The following is a 26,600-nucleotide window of genomic DNA, read 5'->3' on the forward strand; positions in this document are numbered from 1 at the left end:
TCTTGAGCAAACATAATTAGAATTAAGGACGGCGACCATATTAACCGGCATAAACAGAGCCAATTAAGGGGAGAGCATAACAAGCAACACCACAGATCCAATGCAAATTAACCTAGATATTTAGGAGAATGACTAGAGCTTGGGAAAAGGAGTCAAAACAAGATCTCGAAAAACAAACGAGATAAAATATTCTCCAGATCCAAGGCCCCATTTGGAGAAATGAGGGACGAGGAAGAGGGAGTTACCAACAGGGACTCCTAACCCAGCTTCATATAACAGCATAATGGTCAGAGCCAGACAGAACTCTGGACCACAAAGAGGAGAACACCAAGGATCTCTGGGACATAGGAACAAATATAGGAACATACGACTTAGGAGCAGAAGTAGGCAATTCAGCCCTTCGAGCCTGCGCCGCCATTCAATCAGATCATGGCTGATCTCTTCCTGGTCTCAAATCCACCTCGCCAACTGTTGCCCATATCCCTTTAACCCCATCCCAATGATCAGTGTTATACTTGTGGTGGCAAATGGCACTATGCAAGGGACTGTCCATCGTCCCCTAACAACAATCCACCACAAGGGCCACAGAACAGAAGGCCACAATTGCCCCTGGAGGGACCATCAAGAAATGGTCAGCCAATGGCACCTCTGAACTCCGGTGACTGTTACCTTGGCCCCTCTTAAACAAGGAATAATGCATGATGGTGTCAGGCCTCTCCTCTTTGGATCTGTAACACCAAGTGTAGGACGTCCACTGGGTCTGTAATGCCAAGTGAGATAGTGTAGGACATCCACTCATAGAAGGTGAGGTAGGAGGCCACCCTGTCGAATTTGTATGGGATACTAGTGGTCCCCGCACTACCCTTAATACAGCCCATGGGATTGACCCATCTTCGAAAACTAAAAGAACAATAATACAAAGTGGATTTACTGGCCATACTCGGAAAGGATTTGAAACTCAAGCATTAAAATTTAGATTAGGAGACATGAGATGTTATCACCCAGCTATTTTACTAAAATTACACCCTGAGGCAGAGCACATATTAGGCTCAGACTTCATGAAGAAATATGGTTTATCATTTGACCATGTAAATTGTTCTGTAACATGGGAGACTCAGAAGAGGCCTCCAAATAAATATCTGCCAGGAATACAGAGAAATAATTTGCACAATTGGACAATTGTGGGTTAAAGTCCAGGAGATGTCAGATCAAAAAGATGTTCAGAAACTGTTGACGAAAATAGAAACACCTTCGCCATGAGCAAGCATGACTGCAGTAGAATGGAAGGTGAGGTTTTGATAAAAGGCACAGATCCCAAAGCACAAAAGCAGTATGGTTTTCCGAAGCCAGCTGAACGGGAAATTACAACTGTAATTGTAAGTTTGCTCATCAAGGGCTCTTACAAATTATTGCCTCCATAAATAACTCACCAATTTGGTCTGTCAGAAAGCCAGATGGTTCTTGGTGTTTAACTATAGAGAAATGAATAAGGTAACCCCCTTGACTGCGCCAAAGGTAGCAACAAGCCCCGAAGCAATGACAAAACAGAGCCCTCAGGCAAGGTACTTCACAGTTTTGGATGATAGTGCAAATTTGGCTCCGGACATGTCTACCTCAAGGATTCCACTATTCGCATTCAATATTTCACCAAAGGTTGGCACAAGGCTTAACCAGATTTTCAAAACCAGAATGCCGAATACAGTATGTAGATGTTTGCAGATGATATGCTTCTTCAGACAGAAACTAGGGAGGAGAACCTTTTAAACAAATTGGGATGAAAAGTGAACTCCAAGAATGCCCAGGTCATGAAATCACCTACCTGTGAACAACATTTACATACAGAAAATGAGAAATAGAAGAAGGTAGAATAAAAACTATCACCAAATTGCCACTGCCTACAAATTTGAAACCACGCAGATCATTTTTAGGCCTGGTAGACTACTGTAGCATTGATTTTTTAAAATTTTTTTTATAGAGTACCCAATTCATTTTTTCCAATTAAGCGGCAATTTAGTGTGGCCAATCCACCTACTCTGCACATCTTTGGGTTGTGGGGGAGAAACCCATGCAGACACAAGGAGAATGTGCAAACTCCACACGGAGGGTGACCCAGAGCCGGGATCGAACCTGGGACCTCGGCACCATGAGGAAGCAGTGTTAACCACTCTGCCACTGTGCTGCCCCTACCATTGATGAATTTGCTACCAAAGCTGCTCCCTTATCAGGCCTATTAAAGAAAAACACCCCACGGGGAATGGAAAGAACAACATCCTCAAGCCATACCTCCGTAAAGCAAGTTCTCGCTAAGGCACCAGCCAACAGGTCTCTGACCCTGAATTTGTGCTAGAAGTAGCAGCCACTGAAAACACCATTTCAGCAGTCTTACTGCAGGAAGAGCATGAGAAATTGGGACCTATTGTTTATGCATCAAGGTTACTAATTCACGTGGAACAAGGCTTTACAGTCTGTGAAAGCAGTATTTTGGGCTGTGCAGCACTTCGTATACATAATTGGATTAAATCCGCTCACCTTCCAACAGAACACACCCCTCTCCAATTGTTATTGGAATAAAAGATGGTACAGTGAGCCAAAAAAGGTGGAAAGGCAAAAGGCACCCACCAAACAAGCATTAATACAAATAACAAAACAGCAGAGAGAGAGGACCCCAAACACATAAATTAAAATTTTTGTAGATGGCTCCTCCATGGTGGAAGGTGGCTTCCGTAAAACAGGATTTGGCAACTACATTGAAGATTCAAAAGGCAAAGTCATACATGAATGAGCACTTAAACTGCCCAGCACTATGAGCTCACATGCAGCTGTGGCTTACGTTGCAAGTTTCCACCAAGAGTTTTCCAACTCTGGCAGACAACTATTCAGACCGTATGTATGTGTGCAACAGCCTAACTGATTTCTTACCCCTGTGGGAAGAGAGGCTTCATATCTGCAGATGGTAAACCTTTGCCCTCTGCCCAACTCCTTAAATACATCTTATCACAAGCCCAAGGCCGAGAGTATGGCGTTGTTAAGGTAAAGGCCCATTACAGATCTTCTCCTGCCGGCAACGTAAGAGCAGATGAGTTAGCAAAACAGGGTGCCTATGACAGGATCCCATGGCAACCCCCTACTCTCGAACAAGCAGAACAAATTGGTGCAGTAGCCACTAACCAAAATCAAGATCGCGGATCTTGAAGCAGATCAAGGGGAAAATAAAGATATTACCTTAAGCTTAGAAGTCGATATGCCCGACAAGAATTGGAAAAATAAATAAGGAATTAAGAATGGCCTGATACTAAAAGGAAGGAAGGTATGTGGTACCTACCCAAGATAGGAACTAAATCATTGACTAGTGTCATGACGGGCACGGACATCAAAGAATTGACACAACCACTGACAGTATTGGGAACTTATGTTGGTGGTCAAAATATGCTAAAGATGTGAAACATTATGTAGAAAACTACATTATATAGTGTGTGCACAAAACAATCCAGACCACTATGCAAAGAAAGGGGAATTAAGGCATACCCAACCTGTGGAAGGGCCATGGACAAATTTACAGATCGATTATGTAGGACCTTTGCCATCATGCAAAGTACATTCCTAGTGGTAATTAACACATTTAGCAAACAGGTAGAAGTCTTCCCCACCAGAACAAATACAGCCAAGGTTATAGCTGGGATATTGGTACAAGGTGTGGTTCGGAAAAGGTTGCGGAGGAACCACAAGTAAAGCCTTGGGAATGATATTGGGAATACCAATGATTCCGGGAACTGAAACAGGATTGAGTGTTTCAGAAGTGAACAACATAGAAATTATTAAAGAAGAGATTTGGATTGGTCATGAAAAGGTTTTACCTAATGTAGTGGAGAAGGAAGAAAGGTTAGTGGGTACAAACTTGGCCAAATGTCAACAGACGGATAAAACATCGTCTGTCCCTACCTTATTTATCTTAATGAGCAGGTCATGTGTGGATTTAAAATGAATAAAGACCTAAATTGCATTTTGAATATCAGAACCTTAAGTTTAATATCACAAGAGTGGCTTGCAAAGGGAACGGAGAATATCGTCCAACCACCTCATTAAAAAGACACCAACATGAACGACATTCCCCGTCGTTCATACAACTTTCTGTACTAAATCCCAAATACCAACCAGAATTGACAAAATTGAGCTGGTTGATATACATAAGAGAGAAAACAATTACTATTAATGCCATTGAAACAATTAAGTGAATTTTGGACAGTTTTTTGAGAAATACAAAACCAATATCTAATTGTTACCAGAGGATCTACATTGAATTGAAAAGCTGGAAAGAGCCCACCAAACATTCATTCGAGTTGTCCAACATGCCAAAGATACTGATCGAAAAATGAAGGTTTGGATTCTCTGATTTCGATGCTATGTGTAGCCATCTAAGATGGACACTGGGCTACAAAATGGAGAACCGCAAGGAACACAGGGAAAAACAGTCATAGTGAGGACACAGCTTGCAAAAGACTGTTTTGCATTTTGCACGTCCAGAAACCAGTTTCCAAAGAGTTGCAGAGTTTCAGCCAAAGGTGCAAATGGGAAACAGATCTGCATATTAATGAGGTGATCCCGGCCCAGGCCCAGGTACAATAGAAACATTTAAATATCGATGGATACTTTTCCATAGACGCCCAGACAAAATGGCGCCAAAGTGTGGTATTGTGTGAAGCAAATAATGGCATGATGGGAAAACTAGTCAAGTCTTCTTGGTACAATTGAATTTAACCTAAGACACAGATTCAGAATACACATAGACAGCATGTCCTGAGAGTCTAGATAAGGCTTGGAGCTAGAAGTAGTCTTAATACATAACAAGCTGAACAACTATTTCTTCCTGTCCCTAAACAACTTCTTCCCTTTCTTAAAACAAAGACAAGATAATGATATGAAACTCAAGTCCCCTGGAGGTCAGCAAGGTGACGCCATTGTAACGATTATTACTTATGTTTTACTTTTGATCAAATTCCTAACCGAGTTGTATTCATGTTATCTTGATCCTATAATGTATAAGAATCGCCTTCTTTTCCTGTAATATCGCAGACTTGGGACGGACTCCGCAGTTTGTAATTGACTGCCTTCCGACTTTCCAAGTTTCTGCCATTTCTGCTAGCAGTTCTAATTAGTGAATAAAGTTCAGTTTTGCTTATCTAATGAATGCTGTTTGAATTTTTCTATCACAGACAAACGCAGGGAAAATATAAAATACAACAAAAGCAACCAAAACAAAGAACCGTAGGGACCGCCCCAAACATCGAGGAACGACCCTAGGATTGGGGAGTTTGAAAGATATCGATTGGGAAAGACCCAATAGATGAGGGAACCACCCCAAGGGGGCCTGAACCTCCTGGGACCTATAAAAAGAAGGTCAAGCACATGACTCGGTCTGTTGCTTCCAGACTCCGGCCCAGACCTGTTGCATTGCATCCTGACTCCAGTTTCACCACCAGCCGTTGAGCATCAGCCATTGAACTGTAAGTGCCAACACAACGATCGCTACGTGATCCAGACCTTGCTAGCTCTTGACAACTTTGCCAATCAGAAAGTTACAGACCAAGAACGGGACAAAGGCCTTGCTCCCTGACCTTGCCTGTTCCTGTCTAGATAAGTATTTAGTTGTTCAGTATTAGAAGTAAGTTAGTCTCTTTAGCGTATGCATGAGTATTTATTATATTTGTTATAATAAACAGCAATCGTTTGGACTTACTAATCGGTGTATGGATTTATTACTTTGAACCTGACCTTGATATACTTGTGACGGTGTCTCAATACGACACCTGGCGACTCCGAGCATAATTACACATACAGAGCCATAGTAATGTTAAGCACACGACCTTTAAACGGAGGCGTGTTAATCACACTCCAGTAAAACGAGCAACATATGTCTGTAGTGCGTGTCTCGTTTTACAATGAAAATGTCAGCGGCGGCACTGCACCAATGCGCACCCGGTGGGGGGCTAGCAGCCGTGCCACGTAAAACTCATGGTGTTCCCGACATAAACGACCGGAGAATTGCTGGGTCCGTGGCTGCACATGCGCATGGCGCCGTCCTTCAGCGGTCGGCGGTACAATATGGGGCCAGCCGCGCACGGACCCAACATGCCAAATAGTGTCCCCCTGGACACCCCCTCACCACCCCCCATCACTCCCCCCAGCCCTCGCCAAAGCCCCCTCCTGCCCGACTGTGGCAGTGCTGAAAACTCAAGACCACATGCGACCCGCGCAGTTGGGAACTCGGCACATCGGGGCAGAGCATTGGGGGAGGGCCTGAAAGCGATGTGCTGACGCCGTCGCAATGCTGTGCGGCGCACCTTGATGACACCGATTTGGAAGGGGCGTACCATCCGAAAAATGGCACCAGTCTCAATTCGGTCACAAACGGTGATTCTCTACCCGATTGCTGAATATGATTTCGGCATCGGCCAATGGAGAATCCTGCCCAAAGACTATTAAAGAAACGAGTTGGTGGGATGATATTTGGAACAGGGGTACAAATCTACAGATTCACCCTTGGCAAAGATTATTTCTCATGTTACTATCATTGTAATGATTTTCATACTAGTATATTAAATGTATACTTTGATGATGTTTAAACGTTGGAGAACGAAGATGGAAGAAAGAGGAAATGAGATTGTTTGCGCAGAAACGAGAGAGAATATTAGACACAGATATTTGATGTATGAGCACACGTTGGGAATAAATGTGATGTATGCTGTAGCTGACTAATAATATCAGTTTAGAGGTATTTGCTTAAGGATATATCCTAAAAGTTGTATCACCAATGCTGAACATATATCAGTGAGAGAATTTTCAACCTTAAGAGAAATGAATTGTTAAAAATAGCAAAATGTGTAACATAGCTTGGGCAGAAGTATGATGTATACCCATTTGCAAACATGGACTTGGATGAAGAACAACTGGACATTTAATTGTGATCCAAAATACTATTGTTTAATGGATCAAAGCGGAGAAATGTAGCGATAATGCCCTGTTTGTGCTAAAATGACTGATTACAAGCCTGACGGGAAGTTTTTGTTCAACTTGAAATAAGACACAGTCAAGGGCCTTTTGGACATGACCTATTTATGCAAAGTTTGAAATGCACAAATCGAAAGTTTGCAGAATGCAAGAAAGAGCAATGTCTGGAATATGAACCTATGGTTAGAAGAAAGTCACCATTCGGAAGTTTGAAATAGAACGCAAGTTTGACCTGTCTCCGACACAGGTCAGAAGAATATAAGAATTTTTCTTTTAGCGATGACCTATAGGAACAACCATGCAATGCTGTGCCATGGGTGAAGTCCCAGTGAACAGAACAGACCTCCGAGAAGAATTTGGCCAATTCAGTTCAAAGGGGTAGCATTTACTTATGTCAGAAACTGAGAGTCTTGAGGCAAATTGTGGTCATTTGTATAGCATAAGATTTGAATACATAGTGTATTTGATGCAAGTTTAGTGAATAAATCATGTTACAACACAAGTTCAGTGTCGAGTGTTTGACCGCCTGTGAGAGTACAGAGACCAGAGGATCAACACCCCACAAGGGGGAACATTTCAGAAGAATGTTACTTTACATGTAAATACAAGTACCTTTTGGCAATTTAGATCCCAAGTAAGTTTACACTTTAACCTTCGAAATCTAGATTTCAGGCAATCTTTGCCAAATAACATCAGACTAGAAAGTTATATTTGAAAGACAAAACTGAAAAGATATGAGAATAATTACTTTGCTCCCAAGATTGGAATATTTAATCAGACAAAACAATACAAGCTACCAGAACAGAGTACATGTAAGCTTCATGTACATTTGAGACCAGTTATGGTAAAGGAGAAATAATAGTAAATAAACACTGGATATAGCAGAATCTGTACAACAGAATACCTCAAACACTACAGGGGAATCGATTGGGCATTAAGTATCTTTAACGATTAAGGACATGATTCATAGAGATCATAGAAGTTACAGCCCATAGTTCGGAAATTCTGCGTTGAGAGTGGTGTTTGGTTAAGTTCGGGCACAATAAGGGATTTTTCAAACCGATCAAATTTTGAAAATAACCATACAAACCTTTATCTCCATTTGGTAATCCTGAGGAAGAATTGCGTGGAGAAGCATCGAGTACACTGCTCTGTGAAAGGCAATGATACAAACCATTAAAAATATAAGCAAAATAAATGATTTAAGATTAACAGTCAGGTCAACAGTATGTTCATTAGAAATGTTTGAATATGAGGTTATAAGGTAGTTATGATTAAATTGTCTCTCTTTTTAATAAATGTTTTTATTCTCCTCCTTTTTCACATTTTCATCCAAATTTACACCCACCAATAAACAATCAACGGTAACAAATACAATGTCAATCCCCTGGCCAACAATTCCTCCCTCCCACCAACCTCCAAATAACCTTCAACATTGTAAATACAAACATCAAAGAAAAGGATTCAAGAATCCACCACCCACCCATACATAGTCACCAACAACATACACAGTCAAATACCCTCGCCCCACCCCAAACCCCCCAACCCTACCACCCCAACCCCCCACTAATGTTTGATGTCATCCAATTCTTGAAAGTGCATAACAAACAAAGCTCATGAATTGTAGAACCATTCCATCCTTCCCCTCAACTCAAACTTCACCTCCTCGAGTGTTAAAAACTCCAACAGATCCCCCCACCACGCCAGGGCACAGGGTGGAGAAACTGACTTCCACCCCAACAGGATCCGTCTTTGGGCGATCAGCAAAGCGAAGGCTAAAACATCTGCCTCTGCATCCGCATCCAACCCCGGCCGATCCGATACCCCCCCCCGGGCAACATTCACAAACATCCTCTACCCCGTCAAAGAGTCAGCTCATCCTCGCCTTTGCGATAAACTGTCTCTTTTAATTGAAGATGAAACAGAATGCCCTGGAAAAGGGGGTGTTTGAAGTTGTAACGGTGGACAGATGACCTAGGTTAAGACTCAGTGATCCGGTGTGAAATATGACATGTAGGTTTCACTAAGCGAGAGGCAGCTGCTTTTGCTCTGTTCAGATTTACAGATTCCCAGGCAGTAAAAGACCCGAGACATCGAGAGCGAGATACCGGGAAGCAAGAATGGTTGCGAGCAGCAGGGAAAAAAGTTGTTCTCTCACAGCTACCAGACAAAATGCTGGCCAAAGTTTGTTCCTTGGTCAAAGGGAAGGAACCTGCAGAGCTCCAAAGATACTAGAAGATTCGCCCTGGTGAAGGAAGGACTGGAGCTGGCCTTACTGCTAGAACTCGTTGGGGAATTGGGAAGTTTCTGAACAATACAGCTCAGTGAAAAGGGACCCATTGGAAGCGAGAGCAACTTTGGACTGTTTCCCGTAAAGATTGAAATTCTGCATGATACAAGATACCATGAAAATTCCTTTAGCTACTCCAGTCATTGAAAATAATGATGAGAAGTGTGAAATTAATATAGACAATTCTGCAGGTCTGGCAGAATCTTCAGAGACGGAAACATAGTTAACACATCAGATCGCTGACCTTTAATCAGGTCATGACCTGAATTGTTAACTTTTATTTTGTCCATAGCTGCTGCCAGACCTACTGAGTATCTCCAGTGTTTTCCATCTTTACCATAGAATTCCTACAGTGCAGGAGGCTATTCGGCCCATCAAATCTGCACCAACTCTCTGAAAGAGCACCCTACCTTGGCCCACTCCCCACCTTCTCCCCGTAACCCCATAACCCTAACTAACTTGCACATCTTCGTGACACTAAGGGGCAATTTAGCATGGCCAATCCACCTAACCTGCATTTCTTTAGACTGTGGGAGAAAACCGGAGCACCCAGAGGAATCCCACGTAGACACGGGGAGAAAGTGCAAATTTCACACAGTCAAGGCTCGAATTGAACCCGGGTCCCTGGCTGTGTAAGGCAGCAGTGCTAATGAAAGACTGGGGCATTTTAGATTTCTAGCATCTGCAATATTTTGCTTTTTATTAATTGGAATCTGTACCTCAAATTTAGAAAAAGCTCCTTTGCTTTGCTGGAGTCAGTAAAGAAAAGAGGATCACCTCAAGACAGCTAGTCTGAGTGCCCATTCACATATTAGAATTAACCCAATTAATCAAGAAATTGAATACCTTGGTTTCTTCAGTTGACCTCAATCTGCCTGGACTTGGTGGCACTGTTGGTCGCTTCCGTCCTTTTTCTTGTTGAAATAGATCCTGTAGTCTACAAGAAAATGTTCTTAAAAATAATTAACGGTGTTGTGCAGTAAAATTTTACAGTATATTGTACTACACTTAAATGGAGAGATGGTGGCATGATGGTAATGTCACTGGACTAGTAATCTAGGCTAATGTTATGGGGCCATAGGTTCAGATTTCACCATGGTCGCTGGTGAAATTTATATTCAAATTACTAAAAAATTTGGAATTGAAAGCTAGTCTCAATGATGGTAACCATGGTTGGGATTTTCCAGTTTTGACGTGGCGCGTAGCCCTGTTGCGGATGATGAGCCATTCAAACATCCACTGACTTTGGCAAGATACGGAGATCCCTCCAGGAGAAGTCGGAAAATTCTCACCCATGAAACTAACATCAATTGTCGTTAAAAACCTATCTGGTTTACTAATGTACTTTAGGGGAAGGAAATCTGCCAACTTTACCTGGTCTGGCCTACATGTAACTCCAGATCCGCAGTAATGTGGTTGACTCGTAACTGGCCTCTGAAATGGCCGAGCCAGCCATTCAGTTGAAGGACAATTAGGGACGGGCAACAAATGCTGGCTTTGCCAGCTGCGCTCACGTCCCATGAAAGAATAAAAAAAGAATGAATCCTCATGGTAAATTAATACAGACAAAGCCTTTTTTTACTTCCCTCAATTAAATTAGACATTTGCCAATCAAATTATCTTGTTAAGCAACTGGCATGACTACATATGATATACCTTGTAAATAACAGGTTGTAATTACCATTATTTTCGGATTATCATTCTCCTCAATTTTACCCTCTTTTACCTGGTGTTTCATGATGTAAAATGTAACTTTCCATTATTGCGCTTTTAACTTTTATTGTGACTATGCAAAATACAATTGTCTATTATTAAAACCCATCACTATGAACCAAACAATTGTTCGAAGTAATCATAGCTATGTCAACTGCACCTGTTATTCCAAGCCTGTAATAGCTCACACAAATTCTGTTTCTTCGTAACTAAGCAATCATCAACAAATAGCAACTGCTGAGGGTTGTCGATCGGGGAGGACAGCAACCTTGCCTGAGTTTTCTCAAACCAGTTTCGAAACTCTGCCTCTTCCATCTGCATCACCAAATAAAACGTTTCAGCCTCCAGAATGAATAATTTTAATTATACAGAAGTTGGCATGGCTTTAAACATTATTTTACACATGATATCATCAAACTGATGTGAAAAAAGATAGTTACTTCTTTTTGTGCAAATAAATCTTCTATTTTTTCTTCTCTTGTTTTGTTGAAGGTATCAGTTTTCAGGGACACAAGGCGATCGTCCACTGCTGAATAGATTTGAGATACCCTGAATAATAACAGATTTTTGTTAGTAATCATTTAAATCAAACTATCCATCAGCAAGCAATTATTTGCCAATTTGAATCAAACTTACTTTTGTGAAAAATCCTTCAAATCCTGAATAATCAATTGCTTTGATGGCATTTGATGTTTTATGTATATTTCTAATGGTGGCAGGCAAATTTCAAGCATCCTAATGGGGGCAAAACTGGTGAACAAAAAGTTTACGTATCAACAGCAGAAATAACAAATCAATTGTAAAAAATAGTGTCCGAGAAATTATGCAATCGTACAATTATCCGACTAAAGTAACTCACTCAAAAAATAGGAAAGATAATAAGCTGAACAAAGAAATAATATTTTGTAATTTCCATCAGAAGTCATGATTTTAGTTGGTGGGTAGAAATAATTTTGTAAAATGGCCATTCATTGTTAACATTAGGTGGAAGGGATAGGTTCCAATTTCCTTTCATACTGTTATCCTTTCTGGCAGGCACCACAAATGTGAATTTGATCCTTTCGATTTCTTCATTTTTTTACATGCTTCAACACAATTCTAATCGGCCCACAAGGAGCTTTTATTGAAGTTTTAGGAATTCAGGGTGAGCAGTCAAGTCCTATTCTGTACAGGATATTGAAATTAACTAAGATGTCACCACTGACCTCAATATCAGAGAGCCAACATACTTTGAAGGTAATGAATAGGTCAGACCACCTCAGGCCAGTAATCACTCTGAATAAAATAATTGGCACTTCGCAAGTTATTGACGTCATTAACAAAAACCACAAGACAAATATAATTGGAAATGAAACATAAGACTTTTTTTTTGTTCGGGTGTTTTTATATCCACGAGTTAATTTGCTGAATACGCATGGTCACATGATTTGCATGAAACCATGACAGCAACATTTCACATTTCCATTATGAGTAATCACATATCCAGCATTGAAGGTATATAATATTGTTTTCCAAATATTAAATTGTTCTAAGAAGTTTCATCGAGCTAAATTTTGATTAAAAATCATTGATTATGAGCATACCACACTAAAATCGACTTGACCAGTCTCTTTTATTTACCTGAAAGATGCAACCATCTGATTGTAGGAGAAATACTGGTGATAATCATGATGCATAGAGTGACCACAAGGCTCTGCATTTGCTCTACGGGTATACTGATGGCCATAAAATCTTAACTCCAGATACTTAGCAAAGGACATGGACCAAGAATCCCTGGAGAGTGGAACCACTGGAGTTACCTGCAACAATACACATAATAATAATAGTAATAATAATCATCTTTTATTGTCACAAGTATGAAGTTACTGTGAAAAGCCCCTAGTCGCCACATTCCTGCGCCTGTTCGGGTAAGCCGGTATGGGAACTTAACCTGCGCTGCTGGCCTTGTTCTGCATTACAAACCAGCTCTCTAGCCCACTGAGCTAAACTGGCCCACTATGTAAACGACAAAGACAAAAACTTACAAACACTGTATAAAACTCTAGCAGAATACTATTTAACTTTACGAAATGGTTATCTTCAACTGAGTGATTATTCGGATATACCTGTTTACATATTCTGCACCAGGAGTATGTTAAAATGGTGTGTTGATAGCCAGGAACAGGAGAATCCAGCTCTTTTAATACAATTTGCACACAGCCATTACCATGCACAAAACGGCGTATATGGTGCACCATCGGTGTTTCACAGAACACGCTTGGACATTGATAGGAGGGTCTGCAAAGAAAAACAAAATACAGAAATATATAAAACCTAAATATTTAAAGCAATCGAAGTTGTGCGATTCATAATTCGTTTTTGTCATATGATATTTTGGAATTTGTTCATTTTTTGAAATCCCATTCCATGATTGTCAACTTTTTAATAAAAACCGCATAGCATTAAATGTTTCAAGTATGTCTAAAGGACGTTCAGATGTGTCTGTTCTTCAAAACCAAGAGCTATTATTATCTACTACCAAGGATTGAAGTAGGAAGCAGTGCAACCTGATTAAATAATCAAATGATATGCATGCAAGCCAGTTAGAAAATTACCAGCAAATCCTTAACTGGATTAATAAATTCCTCTTTCTATTGATCATTATGATGTAAAGTTTAATAATTTATTGAAAACCAAGCTAGTCACTCCAATCATCCAGGCCTATCAGCCACAACAAATGCCAATGTGTTGTACATTGCTCGAGAAACTAATAAGAATATTTCTTGCACTGGTCATTTTATGCACTTGGAAGTGTGCCAATTTAGAATCTGCAACCACTAACCAAAGGCCACAAAAGAACCTCAGTGAAACACTAGTTGTCTCTTAAACCAGGACTTGCGGGGCAGCATGGTGGCGCAGTGTTTAGCACTGCAGCCTCACAGCGCGCGGTCCCAGGTTCGATCCCAGCTCTGGGTCACTGTCCGTGTGGAGATTACACATTCTCCCAGTGTTTGCGTGGGTCTCACCCCCACAACCCAAAGGTGTGCATCGTAGGTAAATTGCCCCTTAATTGGAAAAATGAATTGGGTACTCTAAAGTTACAAAAAACAGAACTTGCAGCTATAAATATAGATACTTGCTAAAAACAATTAACAGGAAAATGAGGGTCAAACTATTGCCTTTACACCAAAATACAAAATATTTACATTTTGTGCACAGACATAAACATTAGAACGAATCAATAACATAATTCAGTAACAGTTAACAGTCTGATCGACTAAAATTCTAATTAACATATAAACGCAAGAAACATCGAATTTGAGAGTGGCCATGGGCAGAAATGTTCATCAGTGCACAGCAGTCATTGCAGAATTAAACACTTGAGGATATCTATAACAGCACAAACTAAGCTAATTAAAGAATTGTAAAAATAGCTGAAACTTTTTTGGTTACAATTTACATTGTAACCAAATGATGGATTTGAGAATCCCGTTAATCCCAGGGGTAATTATGAATCTAGTCATTTACAGAAAATTTAACAACAGATTCTAGGTCATTAACACTAGAGTTATGTTGATTATTCATTTATTTAGTCCCATAATAAGGCATCATGAAGTAAAACTCAAAAAATGAATATAATCATGCAAGTTATATTATTCAGTCTTGACCAACTGCAATTCTAGTTCTAATTCTGAAGGTCACAGCAACATGGGAATGCCCTGTTTTATAGCTTCTTTGATAATCTGTAAAGCGTGAAGAAAGTGGTGAGATAAAATTACAACATCAATGGGTCATGTCTGTGCCAGCTCTCTACAAGAATAACTCAGCTGATCTCATTTCACTGCCCTTTCCCTGCAGTACAGCATTTTTAAAATTCACTTTTGAAAGCCAAGATTGTATCGGCCTCTACCACACTCTTAGGCTGTATTTGAGTTGCTGTATTTGAGATGCTAACCAATTGGTTCATAAAAATGGTCTTCTTCACATCTCCATTGATTTTTTTTCCCTGACATTTTAAATCTGTCTTCTGATGCTTGACACTTCGGCCAATAGAAACAGATTCTCTCTCTCTCTCTCTCTCTCTCTATCTCGATCCATCATCAGGTTAAAATCCAACAGGTTTGTTTGGAATCATTAGCTTTTGGAGCGTTGTGTGATTCCAAACAAGCCTTTTGGACTTTAACCTGGTGTTCTAAGACTTCTTACTGTGCCCACCCCAGTCATCTCCACATCACAGATCCATCATGATTTGGAATATTTCCATCAAACCTCCTCTCAACTTCTCTTCGGCGAGCAATCCCAACATATCCACATAACCGAAGTCCCTCATCCTGAAACAATTTCAAAAAAAAGTTCTGCATCCACACTGGAGCCTTCACATCCTTCTGAAAATGTTGTGCATTGAACTGAACACAATACTCCAGCTGAGGTCAAACCAGTGTTTTTTTAAAGGTTCATCATAGTTTCATTGCTTTTATATTCTATTCCCATATTCATAAAGCTGAGTACCCACATGTCTTTCTAAACCACTTCCTCAACCTTCCCTGGAGTGTCGGTGCTCTTTCGGAGGATCGGTGGAGATTCAATGGGCCGAATGGCCTCTTCATACACTGTAGGGATTCTATGAACCTTCAATGATTTGTGCATATTTTTTTTTTTGTTTTTTTTTTCCATTTAAGGGGCAATTTACCGTGGCCAATCCACCTACCCTGCACATCTTTGGGTTGTGGGGGTGAGACCCACGCAAACAATATGCACACTCCACACAGACAGTGACCCGGGGCCGGGATCATTTGTGCCCAATTCTGTCTGCATCCCCTTTGGAATTGTACCTTTTACCATAGATTATTGCTCCTTATTCTTCCGATCAAATTGCAACACTGAAGATTTCTCTGCATTAAATTTCACCTGCCATATGTCTGTCTATTGCAGCAGCCTATGTCCTCTTGATATCACGATCTCTTCACGTTACAATACTTAAAGGTCGTGTCATATGCAAATTCTGAAATTATTCACTCCACCCACACCAAGGTCATTAATATAGGAAAAATAAAGCAGTGGTCTTAGTACTGATCACTGAGAAACCCTACTGATACCCAATAAACAAATCATACACCAGAGGTTTTCTGTCATTCAATCAACTGTACATCCATGCTTCCACTGTCATTTTTATTCCATTGGTTCAACTTTTCTGAAAAGCATATTATGTGGCACTCTATCAAACACATTTTGGAAGTCTGTGTACATGATGCATATCAACACACTTTTGCCTCAAATAACTCAAGTTAAACACAATTTTTCCACAATAAATTTGTGCTAGCATTCTTTAATTAATCTATGCCCATCCTAGTGACTGTTAATTTTGTCCGGAGTTATCCCTTCTAACAGCCTTCCTACCACGGAGGTTAAACTGATGGATCCGCAGTTTCTCGGTTTATGCTTACTTCATTTTTTGAACAACGTGACACTTGAAATTCTTCAATACTTTGGCTGTCCCACTGCATCTAAAGAGGACTGGAAGATCATGGCCAGTGCCTCCCTAATTTGCCCATATTACATCCTCAGATTCCTCCAATGCATCAATTTAAATGTAGCCAGTCTTTCTAACACTGCTCTTTACCAATTTTTAGCCAATCCAGTGTTTTAGCAACCCCCTCTTATAATAATGTTAGCATCTTCTTCCTCAACAAAGACAGATGCCGAAGTACTAATTTTAGTCATGCCCCTCCTCCATGCATAGATCTTCAAGTCCCTAATTGGCTTCAACCCTCCTCTTAATACATTTTACTATTTATATATCTATGGAAGACTTTTGGGATTCCTTTTCATGTTAACTGCCAGTTTCTTCTCATATTCTCCCATTTCATTTTTCATTTCCCCTTTTAACTTTCGATATTCAGCCTCACGTCTGCCTTGCACACTCTTTTTCTGCTTCATCTTACCCTCTCTCAATTTCTTCATTCAGGAAGCTCTGGTTTTGGTTACCCTCCCTTTCATAGAAATGTATCTAAAGCAGGGGTGGGCAAACTACGGCCCGCGGGCCGCATGCGGCCCGCCAAAGGTCTTTATGCGGCCCACCAAGTCATTAAAAAATTTTTTTTTTAATTTTTTATTATTTTTTTTTAAGGTTAATGGGGGGGGGGGGGGCTGTTGGGTTACTTACTGGTATAGGGTGGATACGTTGACTTGAGTAGGGTGATCATTGCTCGGCACAACGTCGAGGGCCAAAAGGGCCTGTTCTGTGCTGTACTGTTCTATGTTCTATATGAGGCGCCCAGAATCATAACCGGGTTACGTAATTATTTTACTTAATATACTATGCGGCCCTTTAAAATTGTGAATTTCTGAATGTGGCCCTTGCACGGAAAAGTTTGCCCACCCCTGATCTAAAGCATCTTCTCTTTAAAGGCAGGTTATGGTTCCATTATAGTTTCATCAGACAATCTTTGATTCCAATTTTCTTGGACATGGCCATTCTCTGAAAGTGGTCCTGCTCCAATTAAATACTTGTACTCTAGATTGTTCCTTGTCCTTTTCCATAGCTAACCTAATAATGATACAACGTCCCCGAAATTTCCCCTTCTAACTCTTATTCCACTTCACATAACTCATTCCCAGAACCAGGGGTGGGATTACGATGGGGTGAACGGGCCGCTGCCAGGAGTAATTCCGGCCCCTACAGTGGGCCAGCACGGTGCTGGAACGGTTCACGCTGCTCCAGCTGCTGATCCCAGCGTGAACTGGGCAACGTGGGATTCGCCCATGCGCAGTGGCGCCAATACGCGCATGCGCTGTGGCCACCTTCAAAGCGCCGCTCCCGACGCAACATGGCGCAGGAGTACAGGGACCGGCGTGAGCCCCGATCGCGGGCCAGGCGGACCACGGGGTCGGAGACCCCCCCCATCACAGGCCTCTGCCCAACCCTTCCACGCAGAGTTCCTGCAGGCTGCTAGCAGATGTGGACTGCGCCGGCAGGACTCAGCGTTTTCACTATGGCCGTTCGGCCCATTCCGGGCCAAGAGGCCCGCAACCGGTGCCGCGCCAAGCACGCCGGATTCTCTGCGGAGAATCGCGTGCCGGCGTCAAAGGTCACAGGGATTCTCCGGCCCAGGCCGAGAGAATCCCACCCCAGATCCAGCAGTGCTTCCTGCCTTTTTGATGAAGAAAACACTTCAGGAACTCCCCCCCTTCTTTGCCCTTTATACTATTGCTATCCCAGGCTATAAGGACATTTATGAAGAACCTCTTTATTGCTACTCTATTTTCTGTGCAAATTTACTTATCTGTCTCTCCCACAAAAACGTACAGCTCATTAATGGGACCTGAAGGGCTGGTCTTTTTTTTAAATAAAAAAAAAATGTGTCTATCACTTAAGCTAGGTTTCTTCTCACTTGGCTCCAGATAAGGACGACTGGACTACATAAGCAACAAATTTGAGTTTGCTATAAATACAATCTCAGCATCAGTAACATTTGTAGCGTTTTGTACTGATAATCTAATCAACTGCATGACCTTCTATTTTGTTGGAAATCTCTGTGGGCGGCACGATAGCACAACGGTTAGCACTGTTTCTTCACAGCTTCAGTCACTGTCTGTGTGGAGTCTGCACGTTCTCCCAATGTCTTTCCTCCAGGTGCTCCGGTTTCCTCCCACAGTCCAAAGGTGTGCAGGTTAGGTGGTTTGGCCATGCTAAATTGTCTTTAATGTCCAAAACAATGTTAGGTGGGGTTGCTGGGTTACAGGGATAGGCTGGAGGTGTGGGCTTAAGTCGGGTGCCTTAAGGGCAGCACAGTGATTCAGTGGTTAGCATTGCTGACTCACGGCGCCGAGATCCCAGGTTTGATCCCAGCTCTGGGTCACTGTTCGTGTGGAGTTTGCATATTCTCCCTGTGTTTGCGTAGGTTTCACGACAACCCAAAGATGTGCAGGGTAGGTGGATCAGCCACACTAAATTACCACTAAATTGGAAAAAATTGAATTGGGTACTCTAAATTTTCAAAAAAAGGTGTCCTTTCCAAGAGCCAGGGCAAACTCGATGGGCCGAATGGCCTCCTGCTGCACTGTTAAAAAAAAATTCAATGCTTGCACAGCGAGGCACATTAATTATATACACGTTGTATCCAGTATTAAGAAGCAGATTAAATTGAAATGGACTTCCAAATACAAAGGATTTCTCTCCATTTTAATACCTATTCTGGCCAAAATGCTTCCCTCTAATATATTTGATTTTCTAATCAATTATAAAGTTAATGAAGTCAAAGTAGGAGTGGTAAAACTAATGAATATCACGTCACACATCAAAGACAAGTATGTAGATGAGCATGCTGGATGTGGCATAATCATAGTTCGCTATTCTTTTTTGAAAGGGAACCAGGCACATGAATAACATACTGGACCAATGTAACTTCAGTTTCAGCCACTATTTTAAGAACATTAATCTTGTTGTTACACTTGTGGTTTAGTGCCTGAGTGCATAATTTATACAGAATTTAATACTGAATCAAAATGCTGAATTTGTCTGGAATTAAAGTTGTTGATCTGTTAAATTAGTAAAGCACATTAATTAGTAACATTTGTGGAAAACCACCATACTCACCTAAAGCAATATCTTTCTAAAAATATTCCCAAAGTCAGATCATTTTTTCCATAAAATTCCATTGTGACGATCCTAAAAGTACAACCACCACAATCAATTAAACCATATTTGATAAAATAAAGTCTGTAATAATGATACATGTTTAAAATAATAATCTTACAGATGAATATTTAAATACAAATGGGAACTATTCAATGCACTGTTTTAAGTTTAGCAATTCATAACAGCGTTGCAATAAGCACTTCTCAGAGGATCTATATTTTGGAGAAATAATTGTAAATTTATTATTTCACTCATCCTGTATAATTTATTAGCAAAAGTGTTTTTGTATTAATTTTGGCTAATCCAATATTGTGGGACCAAGTTATATCAAACACAATAATCTGGATTCAGAATCTAACCACAGAATTAACCAAACACTCGATAACAGTTGGCGCATACCATCTGCTACTCTTAAACTTAAAATGTTTCATAGTAACTCACTCGCAATTGGAAATGCCTCAAACAGCTGAAGAACATTACCTATTACAGGTTTCCTAGAAATTTCATTTAGAAAATTAATAACCTTTCTTTTCTGACCCCATAAACTGAGTGCGCAAGCAGGCCGGTAGCACTTCAGTCATTGCCTCATTGGTGACCCCATTTAGCGGTATAGCTATCGCCTGAGCCAAAAGGTCATTAATTTCAAGTCCCAGTCCAGAGTCTTCAGTACTTAATATAAAAGATAATACTTCAGGTAAATACTGAATTGTGTGTGACGTGTTGGTGGTGCTATCTTTCAGGTTAGACATTAAACTAAGGTCTTGTCAGTTTTCTCACGAGAATGTAAAAGTTCCCATTTATAAATTTCAAGATTTTGATTTCTGTTGTGCCTGACCTAACAAAAGGGACAAATAACTAGTACTTTGGAATCAAGAAGTATATTAAGGAATGTGTTACATATCCTCAACAAAAATCAGTGAAGACATCATGGATGGTTCTTATCCTTCGAGGCAGTAGGATTCTTCGAGTGCTGCCAGCAGCACAGGCGATGTCTTTCATGTCTCTGAAATGGATTTGTATCTCAGAAGAATCATACCACAAAAGCCATGGTAGAACTGTACTAACGAGAACTTAATTTTCAAACTTTTGTCCCTATTTTTGACTTTTCCTCATCCCTTGTTTGGAACTAGTCCAAATATAGCTATTTTCATTGGCTTATGGCAAGGGTCATTTGGTATCACTCTACCTTTGTAATTAAAGCCCTGCAGACTGAAGACAAATGTCTTTTATTCCCCGAGTACATTCTATTGTGAATTTCCGACACAGCCTTGTAGATAACTGTTACATCTGCTTATCAATAATACAACTTATCGTAAATAATCAGATCAAAATATTTTAATCCAAGCCCCACAGATACTAAAGCCATAAATAACAAATATTCACAACATTTCCTACCACATCAGAAATGAAAGGTTTTCCTCTAATACAGAATCAATTAAACCTAATAATGCATGTTACTGTTTAAAGATAAGGTCGTGCAACCCATTGTGCGTCTCCCAGCTCGCCCGCCAAGCTTCGCAGTGCCCCGCGAGGTACTGCCCAGACCAGTGGGAACATCCATCAAGCTCATTAGAGCCGTTTTGAAAGTGATTTATAGGCAGGACGCCCATTACACCCGTCTCCTGGGGTGCTCCAGCACCCCCGAGCCGTATTTCTTGTTGGCATGATTTGGTGCAATACTGAGAAATGGGGTCTTGGCAACTTGCAGTCCAATGGGTGAGTACCCTTCCCACGCTTGCATCTAGGGTGTCCAGAACTCCCAAAAGGCAGGGCTAATGAAGCTCAATTGTTGTCCACATTTTGCATCCAAGAAGAATACAATATGGCACATTCTACAGCGGATTCTTCGTAATGCAGACCATTGGCATGCTGAATTTGCAGGTCCGATGTTTGGATTGATCAGGCAGGGTTCTCTAGTACTTGCCGCAGTGCGTGGCCCGCATCACTGCTGTCTGCTGCATCCTACACAACCCAGCACTATGTGGGGGGAGGGGGGGAAGAATGGGTTGCCACATGGAGGTGCTATACCTCTTCTCAGATGAGAAGATGTAGAATGAGTTGATTTCAAAGACGGTGAGGATTATGATACGACATGAAGAGGCCATTGCATGGGCATGATGAAGAAGATGTGCCTATGACAGCCTTCATAGTGACACGGTTCTCGGGCAAATAAGGCACAAGCCCATCTGAATGCAGGGTAGATATTAAGACCTTTTATTTGTCATCTTCAACATCTCAATGAAGGTTATCAATCTCAGAATGAATACCCACATTCATCCACAACTCATTCGTGGATGGCTAAGCATGCTAGGAAACATGCACTGTTCTCTAATGAGATAAGGACTCCACGAGCAATAAACCTGAAGCAAGTACACATTGTGCAGTTATTTCATTCACAGCATTTCACTGACCATGGCAGCTTTCAAGAGGCAGAAACATTACTGTAAAGATCAGTGTACTCATGGCAGCATGCCAAGGGTTTTGCAAGACGGCCCAAGGAAGAAAATCAGTCACTAGTTATTGCTTGACTGTCAGAGGAGATATCTAAATCCAGACATCTCCAAATTCCATTACACATGCATGATTAATGGTGAGGCTGCATGTTGATACTGAGCTGACATCGTTCTTCAGTCATCTGTCACTCCAAAGCATGGGAGAGAACCTGAGAGTTGTGTAACCTTTGTAATCACAGAGTGAACTTTAGCAGGAACACTGAGTGATCATAGACAAGCACTCTTCACTCTGCTTTCGCTGAAAGTCTCCCAGGTTAACGTCCAACATTGTTTGGCATCTGAGAGTCAGTAGTGACACAACTTTTAATGATAACTTAGTACCTTCATAAATACTGAAGAGCACTCACGAGGTTTGCAGGAGCACCGCTCTCATCCCTTTACACCTTTCCACATTTTTCGTTGGAGTGGAAAAACACGACAAAAACAACCAGTATAGAACTCAAATTTACAGTTTACGTTATACTAAATTATGTCAAAAAGAAACAGGGCAAAAATGGTTACTCACCATGGACTAACACATGGATTTGGTGCATTGCTCGATTGCACAGAGTAGCTACTGAAGAGAACACAAAGCTTCTGATGATTTGCAGGGCTCAAACAGTCCACCTTAAAAACAAAAACAGGCCTGACAAACACATTCCTATCATATGTCAAAAACACTATCCATTCATATGTTTCGTCCAGCTGGACACATGCTGGATACAAAAAGCATCACACTCATACCAGTGATCAACTCATGACCAGCCGTTGTTTGCACAAATTTTGGATCTGCTACACATTCATCAATGCGTCGCTGGAATTTATCAATCAGGCTTTTATTGGTCATGATTATTTTCGTGTCAGGTCAGTCTTTATATAAACCAAAGATTCATTGACCTTTTCTCTATGCATAGGAATAAAACCTTAGTTTATTGTTGCTTCTCATGGTAAAATCATAAAATACTTTTTCCGAAAGCATTCTGACTGCAAGCGACATTTTGTATGGTTAGTTTCAAGTTTTTGATCCCTACGGTTACTCAATTTCTTTGGCACAACTTTTCCTAATGCACAAGTAAAATGAAGACAGTTTTTACACCCATATTAATGGAATGAAAGTAGTTCTAAAAGCAACAATTAATGATGCCAACTCAGACTGAAAAACGTTGCTTACAGTAAAAAAAGGTCATTAATTTTGAAAGTATGCCACACATTTTTGAAAATCACATTTAGTGCATTGAGTTACCAAAATCAGAAGAATTTTGAAAGATATCCATAATCATATTTTGCATTGATTATCAGGCATTGATAAGTTGTAATGCTTACATGTAGTTCAAGGATTGTGCTCAAGTGCCACCTTGATCACAACTGTGGAAGCCCAATTATAATTTCCTTAATCATGAGAAAAGCTCATCGTTACACCTGCCACATCCAAAACAGCTTTATTAATTATGGGTTATAGCTATTCTCCCTCTGTACTGTCCCAACAGTTTACCGTAATTTCAGTCTCAGAAAAGCAGTGCGCCAATGTGCAAAATGACTTTCCCCATTGCCCAAATCATCCATCCTTGTGGTCTCGCTAAGTGAAATCACAAGTTACTAACTTTATGGGCTCAAGTCACAGAATTATATCGAGATGCAGCAATGGTGAAAACATAATATTCTAACTCATCTTATGAGAATACCAGTACATGCAAGGTTTCCTTTGTTGAGGGTGTCCTACTGCATATTTTCAAAACCTTCTGCTTCATAAAACTAACATCTGCAAGCATGAAAAGCCACAGTGATCATAAAAATGCAAAAAGTGAATACTTTTCACTGGCCCCCGAAGTCAACTAGCCAAGGCAGTGGTGATGTTACTGCACTAATCATCCATTATATCCTATTACCACCCTCCTCCCCATGTCACAGCCCTGAATGGTGGAGTGCCTAGCTTCATTAAGGATCATGAAGTAATCATTAGCTCAGTACAAATACAAAACGCTGTCGATGCAGGAAATCTGAAATAAAAACAGAAAATGCTGGAAATACTCGACAAGTCTGGAAGCACCTGCACAGTGGGAAATGTTTCAAATTGATTGCTTTCATCAGAGCATTGACGCTCTGGATAGTTGTTGACAAAAGAGGTATGGATGTGAAAACAAGTTTTGATGTATTCCTGATTAAACCCAAGGGAAACAGAAAGCAAAGAAGGCTAACAGCAACTTGTATTATACAGTATAGTGGTTTTAATGTAACAAACTGAGCCGAGGCCTTTCACAAAAGCATTTTAAAGTGAGATCTGACTGAGTCACATGGGGCAATGTTAGGTCATGTGGCCAAAAACCTGATCAAAAGGTGAGCTTCAAGGAGAGTCCTAAAGAGGGAAAAAGGTAGAGAGCTGGAGCAGCTTAGGGAGTGGATTCCAGAGCATGGGTTCTAGGCAATTGAAAGCATGGTCATCAATAGTGGAATTATTAAAATCAAGGATGCTCAAGAGGCCAGAATAAGATGTGTGAAGATATCTCGGAGAGGTAGGGGAAGAAATAGGGAGGAAACTACGAGGGGGTGGGGGGTAAGTTGTTTGAAAACACCAAAGAATTTTAAAATTGAGGTGCTGCTTGAGAGGAAGCCAATCAAGGTCAGCGAGCACAGGGACGATGGTTGAACAGGGCTTGGCACAAGTAAGGACACGGGCAGCAGAGTTTTCAAAGTCCTCAGGTTTAGAGGGTAAAACATGGTAGGCTGTCAAGGAGTGTATTGGAATTGACAAGTTCAGAGATCACAGAAGCATGGATAAGGGTTTGAAGCAGCAGGTGAACTGAGGTAGGACTGGATTTGAGCAATGTTACAGAGATAAAAATAGATGACCTTAGTAATGATGTGGAACTGTGCTCAAAAGACAGTGATCAGTGAGTATATTTGGGAATTTGGTTCAAAGTGGGAATTCAGAGCACGAGGTAAAAAGAGATGCTTTAGGTAAGATAAAAAGAAAAATATTGCAGAAAACTGAAATAAAAACAGAATAAAAACAGGGGCAAAGAAGAATGAATACAATAGCAGTACGGGATAGTATAGTCAGAGGGAATGACACTGTATTTTGCATCAAACTGCTCAGAGTCCAGATGGCTATGTTGCCTGTCCAGTGCGAGAGTTTGGGGCATTTATTCGGGACTAGAGAGGAACATGCAGGGGGAGGGGAGGACCCAATCGTCCATGGTCTATGTAGGTACTAATGACATTAGGTAGGGAAAGGAGCAGGTCCGTCCACCAGAATTGGGTGGCACGGTGCACATTGGTTAGCACTGCTGCATCACAGCTCCAGGGCCCCGGGTTCAATTCCAGCCTTGGGTGAGTTATACGTTCTCCCCATGTCTGTGAGGGTTTCCTCTGGGTGCTCTGGTTTCCTCCCACAGTCCAAAGATGTGCGGGTTAGGTGGATTGGCCATGCTAAATTGTCCCTTTGTGTCCAAAAGGTTAGGAAGCGTTACTGAGTTACGGGATGGGGTGGAGGCATGGGCCTAAGTAGGGTGCTCTTTCCAAGGGCCGGTGCAGCCTCGATGGGCCGAATGACCCCTTTCTGCATTGTAGGGATTCTATGATCTATGAATTTAAGAAGTGACTTGATCGAAACATTCAAGATCCTGAAGGGTTTTGGCAGAGCGGATGTGGGATCCTCTTGTGGGAGATCTAGAACTAGGGATTTTAAATGGAGATGAGGCAAATATTATTCATTCAGAGTAGTTGTGTGTCTTTGGAACTCTCTTCCTGAAAAAGTGGTGGAAACTTGGTCTTTGAATATTTTTATGGCAGAGGTGGATCAATTTTTGATAAGCAAAGGGGTGACAAGGAGGCAGGCAGGATACAGATTGGAGGTTACTATCAGATTAATCATGATCTTATTTCATGGGGAGCAGACTCAAGGGCTGAATGGCCTACTGCTCCTATGTTCGTATGTTCAACCTCAGACAATTTCTATGAAGTGTGATAGAGTCAGTAGCTAATAATAATATAATAATCTTTTATTGTCATAAGTTGGCTTACATTAACACTGCAATGAAGTTACTCTGAAAATCCCCTAGTCGCCACATTCCGGCACCTGTTCGGGTACACAGAGGGAGAATTCAGACTGTTCAAATAACCTAACAGCACGTCTTTCGGGACTTGTGGAAGAAACAGGAGCACGCGGAGGAAACATGTTGGGGGTTTACTGGCCTGTAGTAAACCCCCAACATTGTGACTGCACCCTTCTTACTCCTGATCTCTACCCATTTAGCCTCGCTGCCCTCTGAGGTGTCCTCCCGCAGTACAGCTGTGATATTCTCCCTAACCAATAGCGCAACTCCTCCATCCCTTTTACATCTCCCTCTATCCCGCCTGAAAAATCTAAATCCTGGAACATTTAGCTGCCAATCCTGTCCTTCCCTCAACCAGGTCTCTGTAATGGCAACAGCATCATAGTTCCAAGTATTAATCCAAGCTCTACGCTCATCTGCCTTACCCGTTA

The 26,600-nt window shown here is 41.1% G+C and overlaps 1 protein-coding gene across 8 annotated transcripts in view; it reads right to left on the minus strand.

Annotated features, from left to right (window-relative positions):
• pikfyve (phosphoinositide kinase, FYVE finger containing) overlaps nucleotides 1-26,600 on the minus strand; it is a 206,985-nt gene that overhangs the window by 37,805 nt on the left and 142,580 nt on the right. For all 8 annotated transcript variants that reach the window (XM_038788673.1, XM_038788682.1, XM_038788662.1 and 5 more), the window contains 9 exons: nucleotides 22,644-22,744; nucleotides 19,584-19,655; nucleotides 13,114-13,285; nucleotides 12,629-12,807; nucleotides 11,645-11,758; nucleotides 11,449-11,557; nucleotides 11,169-11,323; nucleotides 10,142-10,232; nucleotides 8,096-8,156 (listed from right to left, as the gene is read on the minus strand). In XM_038788673.1, coding sequence (XP_038644601.1) covers nucleotides 8,096-8,156; nucleotides 10,142-10,232; nucleotides 11,169-11,323; nucleotides 11,449-11,557; nucleotides 11,645-11,758; nucleotides 12,629-12,807; nucleotides 13,114-13,285; nucleotides 19,584-19,655; nucleotides 22,644-22,744 — 1,054 coding nt within the window. The remainder of the gene's footprint in view (nucleotides 1-8,095; nucleotides 8,157-10,141; nucleotides 10,233-11,168; nucleotides 11,324-11,448; nucleotides 11,558-11,644; nucleotides 11,759-12,628; nucleotides 12,808-13,113; nucleotides 13,286-19,583; nucleotides 19,656-22,643; nucleotides 22,745-26,600) is intronic.

This window comes from Scyliorhinus canicula, chromosome 2, assembly GCF_902713615.1.
Source record: "Scyliorhinus canicula chromosome 2, sScyCan1.1, whole genome shotgun sequence".
Classification (NCBI taxonomy): Eukaryota; Metazoa; Chordata; class Chondrichthyes; order Carcharhiniformes; family Scyliorhinidae; genus Scyliorhinus; species Scyliorhinus canicula.